The sequence below is a fragment of the Gekko japonicus genome, unplaced genomic scaffold, assembly GCF_001447785.1.
Source record: "Gekko japonicus isolate JY-2015 unplaced genomic scaffold, Gekko_japonicus_V1.1 scaffold2546, whole genome shotgun sequence".
Taxonomy (NCBI): Eukaryota; Metazoa; Chordata; class Lepidosauria; order Squamata; family Gekkonidae; genus Gekko; species Gekko japonicus.
Genome location: NW_015175443.1, coordinates 92,402 through 107,148, shown reverse-complemented (window position 1 = coordinate 107,148; position 14,747 = coordinate 92,402). Strand labels below are relative to the sequence as shown.

General features: G+C 43.2%; 1 protein-coding gene across 1 annotated transcript; it reads left to right on the top strand.

The window, feature by feature from the left end:
• Positions 1-4,843: 4,843 nt before the first annotated feature.
• Positions 4,844-13,715, top strand: LOC107122732 (protocadherin alpha-6-like). The gene is made up of 3 exons (XM_015425866.1): positions 4,844-7,219; positions 11,247-13,598; positions 13,698-13,715. The coding sequence occupies exons 1-3, from the start codon at positions 4,844-4,846 to the stop codon at positions 13,713-13,715; spliced, it is 4,746 nt and encodes a 1,581-aa protein (XP_015281352.1).
• The last annotated feature ends 1,032 nt before the right edge of the window (positions 13,716-14,747 follow it).

The following is a 14,747-nucleotide window of genomic DNA, read 5'->3' as shown; positions in this document are numbered from 1 at the left end:
GTCTTTCAAAGATACCTTTGTCAACTTTCAGTCAACTGTGCCATGTTTCAACTTCATGCAAGGCCTGTCAAAAGTTGGGCTATGTGAAGTAAGAATAAGAATTTAAAAAGACACCCTGAGAATACGAATAGCTGTCTTGCCAACTAAAACACCTTTTACATCTCCCCATTTGCACACACACCCATTATTCTTTCTTTGGACAAATGTATTTTGAGATATGGTCTCGAACTAGAGATTTGTGTCTGTGTGTTAAGTACCAGCAAGTCACTTCTGATTCATAGCAGCCCTATGAATGAATGACATCCAAAAATGTCCTGTCATTAACTGCCTTGCTCAGGTCTTGCAAGCTGAGGGTTGTGGCTTCTCTTATTGAGAATCCATCTCATGTTGGGTCTTCCTCTTTTCCTGCTGCCTTCAGTTTTCCCTTGTCTCCTCATAATGTGACCAAAGTATGATAGCCTCAGTTTGGTCGTTTTAGTTTCTGGCTTGATTTAATCTAGAACCCACTTATTTGCCTTTATGGCGGCCCATGGTATATGTAAAACAGGCCTCCAATACCACATTTCAAATAAATCAGCTTTGCTCTTGTCACCTTTCTTCATAGTCCAACCTTCACACCCATACATACAAATTAGGAATATATCATAGTGTGAATTAACTTAAGCTTGGTCACCAGCAGCACATCGTTACACTTAAGGAACTTTTCTAGCTCCTTCATGGCTGCCCTCCCCAGTCTCAGTCTCCTGATTTTCTTGATTGTAGTCTCTCTTCTCGCTGATGCTTCAGCCAAGGAATAGAAAATTTTTAACAATTTCAGTTTCTTCGTTGTCATCCTTAAAATTGTGTAATTTCTCGGTAGTCATTAGTTTTGTCTTCTTGTTGTTCAGCTGTAATCTTGCTTTGGCTGTTTCTTTTTTAACCTTTATCAGTAGGACAATGGAGGCAAGATGGCAATGGTGTAGCAGCACACTGAACGTCTCTCTCACTTTCTAATCATTTTATGGCTTTTTTCCTGCTGCATTATTGTTTAATTGCCAAATCCTGAATAGGCAGACAAAGATAAGCTATAGCATCCCTGAACTACTCAGAGATAAATGAAGCTTCCTATGAGTCATTTATAAAACCATAAATTAGTTTAAATCAGCAGAAGTAGCTGGAGATGCAGCTCATTATGAAGAAGCAAGGACCTAAGAAGAAATGACCTAGATCAGACTCCCACACTCAAGAGAGAGAAAAATCTTCGAAACAGCTGAAGATGAATAAGTAATTTAATGACCAGTACTGCCTCATGGAACCAAGTGAACTCGTAAGTAATTTACATTCCATAAATTCTTCCAGGGCTTTAAGAGGACACTCCCCTTTAAGGAAAAGAGACACACTTTTGACTGATACTACTCAGGTTTGAGAGAGTCCCATTTAGGAAACAGAGATGCTTCCCTGATTGATACTGAATTGAGTAATGGGGCTAATAGTGATACAGACACAGACTTGGAAGAATTGAACCAAGAAGAAGCAGGGAAAGATGACTGTGTCCCTGAAAACATCTGGGGAAAACATTCAGGCCTCTTGCAACAATTTCAAGCAAATCCCTTCTGCTTTGTCACTGATCAATGGCTGTTACTGGCAAACACAGTCATTTTGATCTTTGAACAGCTAACAAAAATATCTAAGGAAATAGAAGCCTTTAGGAAAGTTCTTGAGTCATTTATGGAAAATCTGAGATCTATCAGCATGGAACACTTTCAAAATAACTTGGTCAAGTTCCTTGTGACCCTTTGATTCCTTGAATCTTGTGGAACAAATCCCTTGTTGTTCTCTTCTGTTTCTTTATGCTGGTTATTATCATAGTTCTCATTGTCTCTATGTGCCAGTCGCTGGAACACTGCATTTAGACCTGATTTTATTTCTTTCACCTTTTACTTTTGCTTCTCATCTAACTAGCAATCCTAAGAGTTTTAACAGTCATTCATTGAGGCTTTTCATTTCTTTTGGCTACAGGAATAGTCTCTGTGCATTCTTCTTTGGTAATGTCTCTGCTTTCAGCCCATAGTTCTTCTGGTTCATATTCATTTGCACTTAGTAATGCAGATCTGTTCTTTACATGGTCTTTAATCTTTTCAGGACTGTTGTTTATATTGTAATTTGGCACTGTGAATGTTTTGGTGTTTTTCTTCAGCTTTATTCTAATTTTCGATATTAACAATTAATGTTCCATACCACAATCAGCTCCTGGTCTTATTTTAGCAGAAAGACTAGAGCTTCTGTGTCTTTTGCTTCCAGTTATGTAATCTATTTGATTTCTGTATTGGCCATCCGGTCATGTCCACGCAGTCGTCATTTCAGTTGCCTGAAACATGTATTCACAATAAACAACTTTTTGCCATAAAGTGCTTCAGCTGCCCATTTCCACATTTTAAGCATCTGTTAAAAGGACTGGAGGAGCTGCGGTGGCTCAAGGGGTTAAGACGCTGAACTGCAGGCTGTGGAAGGTCAGTAGTTCAGCAGTTCGAGACCCGAGTTGCCGCATGATGGAGTGAGCTCCCGTCTCTAGTTCCAGCTCCTGCCAACCTAGCAGTTCGAAAGCTAGAAATTGCAAGTAGATAAATAGATACCACTTCAGTGGGAAGGTAACAGCGTTTCGTGTGCCTTGGTGTTTAGTCATGCCGGCCACATGACCACGGAAACATCTTTGGATAGCGCTGGCTCTTCGGCTTTGAAACGGAGATGAGCACCGCAACCCTAGAGTCGGACTCGACTGGCTTTCGAGCAAGGGAACCTTTACCTTTACCTTTTTAAAAGGACTGGACATTTTTTCTCCAAGTTTGTTGGCAACCCTGTTTTTAGATATTCACATTTTGGTTAGTTTTTCTACACATGCATGTACTATGTTTGCTCTTTGCTCATTTCCCCTCATTTCTTTTTCCCTCTGACTCTTACACAAGTGCTTTCTCCACCATCCTCTTTATACACCTTTGTCTGTTTCACTCCTCTGTGTGGCTAAACACAGACCATACTTTGGGGGAGAGATGAAAGTCATTAGAGAGAACAAACGTGAGATAAGGGGAACACAGTTAGCAGTGTGTGCACGTATATTTGTTTTGTTTGTCCACTGTTATCTTTGGTCAAAGAAGTTTTGCATGGGATCCCCGCATACCAATGGGATGAGTGTGCATGCCAAAAATAGCAGCCCCTTTCCAAACTCCCTTCAGTCCCTGGAAAAAAATGTTTCTGTCCCCCAGCTCTTTCTTTCTGCTGGCTGTCCCCACTGCAATTGTCAATAAACAACTCCCACACGTGATATTAGGGAGAAAAGATAATGAAGGGGCCTGGCTCAGTGGCAGAGCATCTTCTTGGCATGCAGAATGTCCCAGGTTCAATCTCTGGCATCTCAAGTTAAAAGGAACAGGTAGGAGGTGATGTGAAAGACCTCTGCCTGACTGAGACCCTTTAGAGTTGCTGCCAGTCTGAGTTGACAGTACTGACCTAGATGGACCAATGTGAAATGTAGACATCCAAACAGCATACCTTTCGAAGTTACTTCTGTGACTGCTGCAAAAGAACCCTCATTTGAGGAGAAAGAGTCAAGAGCCTCACATAGGAAAAATGAGGAAGCGTGGACAGCCACTTGTCCATATGGATGTTGGATTCATGGCTAGCCTACAAGATAGTTAACATATTGCATGAGTCATGCAAAGGAGACATCATTATGGAAGAACTGCTTCTCCGTAATGTATTCTTGCACTGCTCCACAAAATGGATGTATAAAGGCACTGGGTGGAGGAATGATGCGGTTTCTCTGCTGGGCAACATCTGCATAGAAAGGAACTCCATCACCCCCCCCCCCCCAGGATTCCTTCACATGCAGGTTACAGGATCAGTGTGGAATCAGTTCTTGGGAATTAGTTCACATGCCACTGCAAAGCAAATATGAGTTGACTTCTCCAAACAACTCTCACAGGTAGTCTGTTGAACATCGCTTATGGCAGAGCTATTTAATGCCCCATTATGGAGCGAGGCAGTGTGCGGACAGAAGAAACTAATTCTGAGGCATTGTAAAGCCTTGTTATTTAAGGCAGCTTTTGAGAATAAGTGGTGAACAGGAAATGATGTGTACAATTTTAAGACTGTTGTTTGTTGTGGTTTTAATCAACTTTGGGCATTGTTGTATACACTTCTGCCTGTAAGCTGCCTTGTGCTGCCATCTGAGGATAGGAAAGATGTTGTATAAGTATTTTAATTAAAGATGAACATGATGATGGGAGAGGTGAGGTATAAATATTTCAATTCAAAGTAAACATGATGATGGGAAAAGTGAGGTATACGTATTTCAATTAAAAATAAATGAACAATGAGGAGAGGATGTACCAGTAACTTGGTGGACATGGGACTTACATGCCCATTAAGTAAACCAGGCAATGCCACTGCTGCATTATGCTGAAGTATACAAACAGACAACCTCATTTAATTAGTGTTGGGTCGGTAGGATATTCAAATACATGTAAAATGTATTTTATTGAAAGTTAAGGAACTCAATGCACTTTAAGTTCAGTAAGACACAGTGCTGAATATCAGGTAAGGAGAACACCATCTTTTTGATATTAAATATTTCCGTCACATGGTGTCGCTGTTTAATAAAAAATAGTGTCAGCAGACAAGAAAAAGGGCAGCTCCTCCTTCCTTTGTGAAGACGTCTGCAGGAAATAAAGGCACCATCTTGACTGTTTGACATAGGACTAGAATGGCACATTTGCAATGCACTTGAATTGATTTTTTAATTATTTGTCCGCCTAGAAGAGCAGCAAGAGAGCGTATTTCTTTACTTTCTGCATGACTACTATTCACCATGATTCTTTGCCGACGAGGCTCCTGGATAAGGAGCTGCCTGCTACCCTTGGTTCTGTTTCACACAGCCTGGGAGATGGGAAGCAGCCATCTCCATTACACTGTACTGGAGGAGTCCCAGCATGGCACTTTTGTGGGACGCATTGCCCAGGATCTGGGATTGGCGGTGAGTGAGCTGGTGCCGCGGATGTTCCGGATGGAGTCTGAAGACCATAGGGATTATTTTGAGGTAAATGTACAGAATGGGATTTTGTTTGTTAATTCCAGGATAGACAGGGAAGAGCTGTGTGCTAAGAGCCCTATTTGTGCCATTCATTTGGAGGTGATTGTGGAGAAACCCCTGATAATTTTCCATGTAGAAGTGGAGATCAAGGACATAAATGACAATCCACCTATTTTCTCTGTGAATCAGTTCAATCTTTCTATATCAGAATCAACAGTGTCTGACTCTCGCTTTTCACTAGAGGGTGCATCAGATGCAGATATTGGTAAAAATGCTCTTATTACATACAGGGTCTGCCCAAATGAATATTTTGTTGTGGACGCTCACAATAAGCATGGCAAAAGCACATCGCCAGAGCTTGTTTTAAAGAAGACTTTGGACAGAGAGGAAATCTCTTTGCATCATTTATTGCTTACAGCAACAGATGGGGGTCAGTTGGAACTCACAGGGACAGTACAGCTAGTGATATCAGTGCTGGATGTTAATGATAACAGACCTGTTTTTAATCAGTCAATCTATGAAGTGTGTTTACTGGAAAACTCAGCTGATGGGACCCTAGTTGTTAAAACAGAAGCAACAGATCTTGACGATGGCATCAGCAAGGAAATTATTTATGCCTTTAATACACCCCTAGCCTCAACTGCTCAAACCATGTTTGACATTGACCAAAATACTGGAGAGATAAGGCTGAAAGGTAAACTCGATTTTGAAGATGAAAATGTATATGAAATCCAAGTGCAAGCTATTGATAAAGGCCAACCCCCAATGATAGGTAACTGTAAAGTTTTGATAGAAGTGTTGGACGTGAATGACAATGCTCCTGAGATATCTTTGAAATCCCTGTCAGTGCCAGTGCCGGAGGACTCTCCGCTGGGTACTGTAGTTGCCCTCATCAGTGTCTCAGACAGAGATTTTGGAACCAATGGCCAAGTGAGTTGCTTCTTGTGGCCTCCAGGGCTCCCTTTCAAGCTGACATCAACCTTCAAGAATTACTATTCATTGGCACTGGCTGAGCCTTTGGATCGAGAGCAGGTGGCTAAGTATAAGCTGGTGGTGACAGCCCGAGACCAAGGGGACCCATCACTGTCAGCCAGTAGTAGCTTGGTGGTTCCTGTTGGAGATGTGAATGACAATCCCCCCACATTCATGCAGCCCTTCTACACTGTCTTTGTGAGAGAGAATAACCCGCCTGGTGCTCACATCTTCACAGTGTCTGCCTCAGACCCAGATAAGGACGAAAACTCCTTGGTTAGCTACTGGATAGATGAGAAACTGTGGCCGCTATCAAGCTACATCTCAGTGCACTCGGAGAGTGGGAAGGTCTTTGCCTTGCAGCCACTGGACTATGAGGAGCTGAAGCTGCTGGAATTCCAGGTGAGAGCAAAGGATGCTGGGCTGCCGTCCTTGCAGAGCAACATGACCATGCAGGTCTTTGTGGTGGATGAGAACGACAATGCACCTGCAGTGTCTGGGCAAGAAGAAGAGATTCCCCTCCTGCTGGTAATTCCTGTGAGGGCTGGACATGTGATTGGCAAGATCCATGCCTTGGATGCTGACTCAGGGTATAATGCATGGCTACGCTACGAGCTGCTTGAAGCTACCAGTGGCCCTTGGCAGGTAGGGCTGTACAGTGGTGAGATCAGCACCGCACGTTCCTTGCATGAGACAGAAAGTGGAAACAGTCAGAGAATGCTGGTTCTGGTGAAGGACCATGGCAAACCAGTTTTGTCAACTACAGCCACACTGAGTATATCATTCGTGCCAAGTGCCCAGGCTGTTCAAGCTGATGCTCACCTTTACAGGATGGGAGGGAGCCCAAAGCCTTTAATGGATAATGCCAATATGTACCTAATCATTGCCATTTGCTCAGTGTCTAGTGTGTTCTTGCTGACAATCTTAGTATATATGGCCCTACGATGCCAGCGTCAGGCAAAAGACATGGTGATGTATGGCCCAGGCACAGCCACGTTGGTATGTGCCAGTGAAGTAGGAAGTTGGTCATATTCAAATCGTCATAGTCACATCCTCGGGGGTGTGGCAGGAGAGGCTGGTATCAAAAGTGACCTCATGGTTTTTACCCCCAATATACCTATCTTGGGAGATGGTGGAGAGGTAGGGAATATGAAGGAGATGGCCCCAGATTCATCTGGACAGGTAAGTACCTGATTTAAATTTTAGAAATGCTATGGTTTGAGGTTGCGGTGCTTCATATGTCAATATGTATGGCATGCATTTATGTTCTAAGCATGACTGTATATAGTAACATTTATGTGGTTGTTTTAGTTCTTGATTGGTTTTCTGTAGGTTATATCTTGCCTTAGCCTTTGAGGCATAAATGGTATGAATGTTTTAAGAAAATGAAACAAATACACTTGATCATGTGAAACAATTTGTCTCTCTCCAAACATTTGACTTGGACTAAGTGGACTTGGGCCTGATTTTCTAGAGTTTTGCTGATTTCTTGGTTCCTCCCTCGTGTTGCTTAGCCCTGGCATTGCCAGTTCTTCTTCTAATTATGAGATATTTTGGGGACTAAGTCTTACTTGTCACCTCTCCAGTATGATTAAATTGGTTTCAAAACAATTATTGTTGTTCAGAGTAGCTACACATGAAAAATGGCATTGCAGGGTATATCTTTCTTTTTACTTTCTCACTTGCTTCAGTGATCTGCAACAATTTGCTCCATAGGCAATTTACTGTACTCACTCTCTGCTTGTGAGTCATGGTGGGCTGAATTATGTTAATGAATCCTCAAAATATGTATATGTGTATGCTTATTCTGTAGTTTTAAAGTGGCAGGGAAATTCTTGTGTCGAAAAGTTGGTGGCAAAAATAAGGGGCGGGGGAAATTGATGAGTTTTACGATTCCGTTTTGCAAGAAGGCATCAGGAATGTTCAAACCAACTTAAGCTGTTGACTGTAGGAAATGTTATCAATGCCAGTGGAGGGAGATGACTGAAGGAAATCACAGAAGAACTCTAAGAGTCTTCATACTTTTAGGAATAAATAGTTTGTGCTAGGAAATTTAGGGAGCAGCTTGAGTCAACTATTTTTTTTAAATGCTGATATAACAGGATGTGTCACAGCGTGTTCAAGATCGGTGTAGTACAATCCTGTAGAGAGTTACTGCAGTCTAAATCCATAGATTTGAATGGGTTTAGACTGGATTAGTTCTCCATAGGATTACACTGTTAATTTTGTATGATCTAGGCAATGACAGATATTTTAAATTCAGTTTTGTAAGCACAAAATTGGAAGGAGCTGCAAACACAAGGAGTAAAAAAGGATTCAAGTCTAAGAGGACCATGAGAAATTAAAGCTTGAAGCCATAAATAACAAAACAGAATTTGCAGAGTTTTGCACATTGGGAATGAAAAATAACAAACACAAAATGCAATGGGGTTGGCTAGGCAACCGTATTTTTTTAAAAAAATCCAGGGACTGCAGATCACAAAAGATGAGTTCATAATTTAAAGAAAATTGCATTTTGATTTTGTATTTGCAATACTAATGTGCTTCTATTATAATCTCCCTATGTATCATATAATCCCCAATCCTTTGTGACCATCACATGGGTGCACTAGTGCTTTCCCAGCAAATGAGATCTCATAGCCTTGTATGCAAACTATGAGGAGCAGGAATAGGGGTGAGATGGGGGCTATTTAGGGATGAAGTCATTGGATGCTCCTCGGTGAAGCATTTTTCTTACTATGAATGGTTAGATGTACTGTAGCACTTCAGTGGCTCACTTGTTTGGAGCTAGCACATAGACAGAAGGGAAGACCCTTTACCACCCTACTTTCTGGGGCAGCGTCTAAACTTATATGGGCTGTAACCCTGGAGGGCATTATTACTCTTCCTTTGAGGTTTCATTCTAGTTTATAATGTCTGGCTCGTTCACCTTTGAGGAAGAATGTTTCAAAAAGGAGACATATTTTCAAAACACAGCACACAACAATATTATTTATAAAAAGGTAAAGGTTTCCCTTGCTCGAAAGCCAGTCGGATCCGACTCTAGGGTGCGGTGCTCATCTCTGTTTCCAAGCTGAAGGGCCAGTGCTGTCTGAAGACATTTCTGTGGTCATGTGGCCAGCATGACTAGACACCGAGGTGCACGGAATGCTGTTACCTTCCCACTGAAGTGGTACCTATTTATCTACTTGCAATTTCTTGCTTTCGAACTGCTAGGTTGGCAGGAGCTGGGACCAGAGTCGGGCACTCACTCCATCGTGCAGCACTTGGGTCTCGAACTGCTGAGCAACCGACCTTCTAGCCTGCAGTTCAGCGTCTTAATCGCCGAGCCACCGCACCCCTAAATATTATTTATATTTATTTATTTAGAACATTCCTGCCTTCCCTCATGGTTCAAGGTGGCATACAATAATACTTGAAAACATTTTCAGTTAAAACCAAAAATAAAATACCAATCCTCAGATCTCTTCCCCTTCCCCCCTGAAAAGATGGCTACCCTTCAACCCTCCCAAACCCTGGGAAACAGGCAGGCCTTGGAGCACTTCCTGAAGATTCCCGAGGACCCCCCCCCCTTCAGGAAGCCCATTCCACAGAGCTGGAGCCAAGATGGAAAAGGCCCAGGCCCTAGTCAATGCCAGATGGGCCACCCTAACTGGTGGGATAACCAGTGGATAGCTGCCTGATGATCATAGTTGGCACACAGGGACATATGGAAGGAGATAGTCCTTCAAATACAGAGGACTATCTGTCTTTAATTGCTGATCACTCAGACAAGGAGGAGTGAGCCCAACCTGGCACAAAATAGATCAAGATTTTGGTTGCAGCTAGTAATTCCTAACTGGAGTAAACAGCTGGGGAGTAGAATAGATAAACTGAAAATAGCAAAGGAGAGCAATCCAAAATATGCAGGAAAAATAGCTATATAGGAAAAAACATCATCCTTTACTCTTAGAGTCCAATCAGACGGCTCTTTAGATCTGCACGAGGCACAATTGACTCACGGATCTAAAGGTAATGTCCAGACACAAACATCTTGGAAATGTCCCTCTTCCGTGGGCATCCCGTTTTGCCACACTTCGGAGCTGTACTTAAAAGATAGCACTTTCGGTTACCTGCGGGACAACTGTGTACTTTCAGCCGTCTGATCGTTCCACCAGTGTGCAATCCTCCTGTCGGGGTGGTCTGACGTCAGACCATCCCAAGCGGGCACCATTTAAAAAAATCTCTACACATGCGCGGATCAACAAGGTCACGTCTATGCGCATGCGCAAAAAGTGTTTTTAAACCCCCCCCCAACTGCACATGCCTCCTTCAGTGGACGTCATCTAGATTGCATGGTTGGTCATTCACTTCTGTTATTTGATGGTACGTCCCAGTTTGCCTACAACATGCTTTCTTCTACATTTTGGAGCCTACTCTTTCAGAGGGAATAACTGCAGTTATCAAGTCTGGATATTACTGATGCATAGATCAACATACAAATAGGAGTTCTGTCTAGGAACGTTAAGAGTCACTGTGCAAGATGAAGATGAAAAAAACATGCAGGCAACCATGGCCAAGCGTTTTCCATGTTATGCGTATACCTGTTCTAAATCCTTCATGTTCACATTTTCATAAATAGATAATACTATAGAACAGTAGACTTCAAAGTAATCTGGACACTGAAACAATTTCTACAGCAAGCATATTTGAATGGAAGCACAAAACCATGAAGATAAACTTTGGCTGATAAGCAAAATAAGGTCCAAGTGGATGTCTCTGGGCCAACTTTGTTCAACAGGAGTCTGATCCTGGGATGGGTTGCTCATGACCTAGTAACACTTCTTTGATTTTACCTATTTACAATTTCTGGAAAGGAAGACAACCCTAAAAGATTAACATAATCAAAGTTGAGACATAGCCGCTACATATTAAAAACAATCCGTAGATGAGAGGAAACAGTGTTGTGCCAATCCAGTGCCTCCCCTCTCCCCAAGGATGGTGCTTCTGAATACAGACACATGATGTCGCTCTTGTCTACAAAATCCCTTTTGGAAACCCGTGAATATATCACCCCACCCTCAGATGAAAAGCAAAGCCCTTGATGAAAGAACACAGGGAAAGCCACGGAACACAATTTGTTCAGCTCAGCTTCGTTCCTGTGAAAACGGGGATTCCTATGTTTTCAGAGCACTACTCCTTAACGAAAGGATGAATTCTTAACGTGAAGGAACCAAATATTTTTGCCATCATTCTTACGAAATTTGACTTGATGGGGAGAAGGCAGCTGCTGCAGCTATCCCTGCTCTACACAGCTTGGTTGATGGGGAGCAGCCAGCTCCATTATTCAGTACTGGAGGAATCCCAGCATGGCACCTTTGTGGGCCGCATTGCCCAGGATCTGGGACTGGAGGTGAGTGAGCTGGTGCCTCGGATGTTCCGGTTGGTTTCCAAAGACCACAAGGATTATTTAGAGGTAAATGTCCAGAATGGGATTTTGTTTGTTAATTCTCGGATAGACAGGGAAGAGCTGTGTGCCCAGAGCCCTGTTTGTGCCATTCACTTGGAGGTGATTGTGGATAAACCTCTGATGATCTTCCATGCAGAGGTTGACATCAGGGATATAAATGACAATGCTCCAGTTTTCCCAGTAAATGATCACAAACTGTTTATTTTAGAATCTAGGCTCCCTGGCTCATATTTCCCACTAGAGGGAGCTTCAGATTCAGATATTGGTTCCAATAGTCTGCTTACCTATAAACTTAGTTCTAATGATTATTTTCAGTTACGTGAAGAAAAGCACAGTGACCGCAGTAAGTCTCTAGCACTTGTGTTACAGAATGCCCTGGACAGAGAAAAATACTCTGAACATCATTTATTACTCACAGCCACTGATGGGGGACAGCCAGAGCTCAGTGGCACAGTACAGCTGGAGATAATTGTATTAGATGCAAATGACAATGTACCTTCCTTCAACCAGTCTGTATATGAAGTTCTTCTGCCAGAAAACATCACAAAGGGAACCTCTGTCTTTACACTAACTGCTTATGATGTGGATGAGGGAACGAATAAAGAGATATCGTATTCGTTGAGCAATATGATGCCTTCCCAGTTAAAACGCAGTTTCTCTATAGACTCAAACACGGGGGAAATTAAAGTGAAAGGAGAGATAGATTTTGAAGATACTAATTTGTTTGAACTACAAGTTGAAGCAGCTGATCAAAGCCCATATCCCCTGGTTGGACACTGCAAAGTACTGATCCAGGTTCTAGATGTGAATGACAATGTCCCAGAGCTATTAGTGACATCCCTGTCCGTTCCAGTGCCTGAGGACTCCTCAGTAGGGACAGTGGTAGCCCTGATCAGTGTCTTTGACAAAGACTCTGGTGTCAATGCACAAATAAACTGTTCCCTCTGGCCATCTAGGCATCCCTTCAAGCTGACATCCACCTTCAAGAATTATTACTCACTCGTACTGGCTGAGCCACTGGACCGGGAGCAGGTGGCCGAGTATAGTTTGGTGGTGATAGCCCAAGACCAAGGGGACCCCCCACTGTCAGCCAGCAGCAGCCTGGTGGTGCCAATCAGCGATGTGAATGACAATGCACCTACCTTTGCAAAGCCTTCATACACAGTATTTGTGAAGGAGAACAACCCGCCTGGTGCTCACATCTTCACAGTGTCTGCTTCAGATCCAGATGTGGCTCAGAATGCCTTGGTCAGCTACTGGCTGGATGAGAAGCTCTGGCCCCTATCGAGCTACATCTCAGTGCATTCGGAGAGTGGGAAGCTGTATGCCCTGCAGCCCTTGGATTATGAGGAGGTGAAGCTGCTGGAGTTCCAAGTGAGGGCCAAGGATGCTGGGCTGCCCTCCTTGTGTGGCAACGTGACCATCCAAGTTTTTGTGTTGGATGAGAATGACAACGCACCTGCAGTGTCTGGTCCAGCTGAGGATACCCCCACTCTGGTGAAGGTTCCAGTGGCAGCTGGGCATGTGGTGGGCAAGATCCATGCCCTGGATGCTGATTCGGGCTACAACGCCTGGCTTCGCTATGAATTGCATGATGCAACTAGCAGCCCATGGCGGGTGGGGCTTTACAGTGGTGAAATCAGTACCATACGTACTCTGGAGGAGACAGAGGGCAGCAACAGCCAGCGTCTGCTTGTTCTAGTGAAGGATCACGGCAAGCTGGTACTGTCAACAACAGCGACCTTCAGTGTGTCACTGGTAGCTAGCGCCCAGGCTGCCCAGACTGATGCCCGTCTCTCTAGGATGGGTGGGAGCGCAAAGCCCCTGGCAGACACTGCTAATCTCTACCTGATCATCGCCATCTGTTCAGTGTCCAGCTTGTTCCTACTTGTGATCCTCGTGTATGTGGCCCTCCGATGCCAGAGCCAGGCCAAGGAGGCAGTGATGTACGGCCCTGGGACGGCCACTCTGGTGTGTGCCAGTGACATGGGCAGCTGGTCATATTCCAATCGCCACAGCCACATCCTAGCGGGGGTGAGTGGAGATGCTGGTGCCAAAAGTGACCTTATGGTTTTCAGCCCCAACATTCCTGTCTTTGCCATGAATGGAGAGGTAGGAAATGTGAAGGACCTTGTTGCACTTTCCCCTGGAGAGGTGAGTAATGTAGAGTCCTTATGATCACTGAAACTGATATTTTATTTTTTCTTCTAGTGTGGAAATATTGAATAATTTTTCTGGAGCATGGGGCAGCTATTGCACATCAAGGGGTTTTTATACCACTGTACTCTCCGTAATCTCTAACTGTTCTCCCATTTATTGAATTTCATGTCTATGTTTTGATCCAGGCTCAAGGCATGATAATGTTGCTTAAGCTAGAACAAAAACTTTTCTACTCTCATTACTTATTCTGATCTTGGATGAACCCCCATTGAACATATTGCAGAGAGGTGAGGACATGGGGTTGTACTATCCTTGGTTGGTGAAGTGAGGAAAGCTTCATGAGCTATTCAAGTTATGCCCTTGTATAATAGGTACTTCGTGATGAAGGTCTTATAAATACTTTAGGAAAACTTACTGATATAGTTGATAATCTGTCCCAGACCTGAACATTGCTGACACAGATATGTTTTACACTGGTGGTTTGGTTTTTCAATTGTAAATGAGTATAAATTTGTATAAGGCTGTATTTCTTTGAACTGTGGTCAAATTTCAGTCATTATGTTACACTGAAACAGTATATTACCAGTTTCATAAATACTGGGCAAGATCCAGATACTGTTGGAATAAATGGGCCTCAGACCTGTCTTTACATGCTGCAGAATGAGGTGGTAGAATGGTAGAATGGCCACTGCAAGGGATAGTGGTTATGGTTTTCAAATTTAGCATTAACAACTCCTTATAAGTAGAAAGCTAGAGATAGGCATGAACTCCTGTCCTTCATGTACTCAGTTTTCACTTGCAGGGTGTTTTTACGTGGGGGAGCACAAAGCATGTGAGTAATCAAACATATCGAAGGTAATTTAAAACGTAATTTAAAACGAAGGTAATTTAAACCAAGAACTCCCCATAGGAAATGGATAGTGTTGAATTCCTGGCTGCAGGGACAAAACCTCTTCTTAAATATTGATTGGATGCAGCCTAAATTTTCCAATGGTGGGATGGAACATTCCTGCCTCTCTCCTCTCATTGCAGCCCACTATGAATGCTACTCCTGGAGGATGGGGGCCCCAGAGGAATGCTGGGTTGGGTTTTTTTGCAATC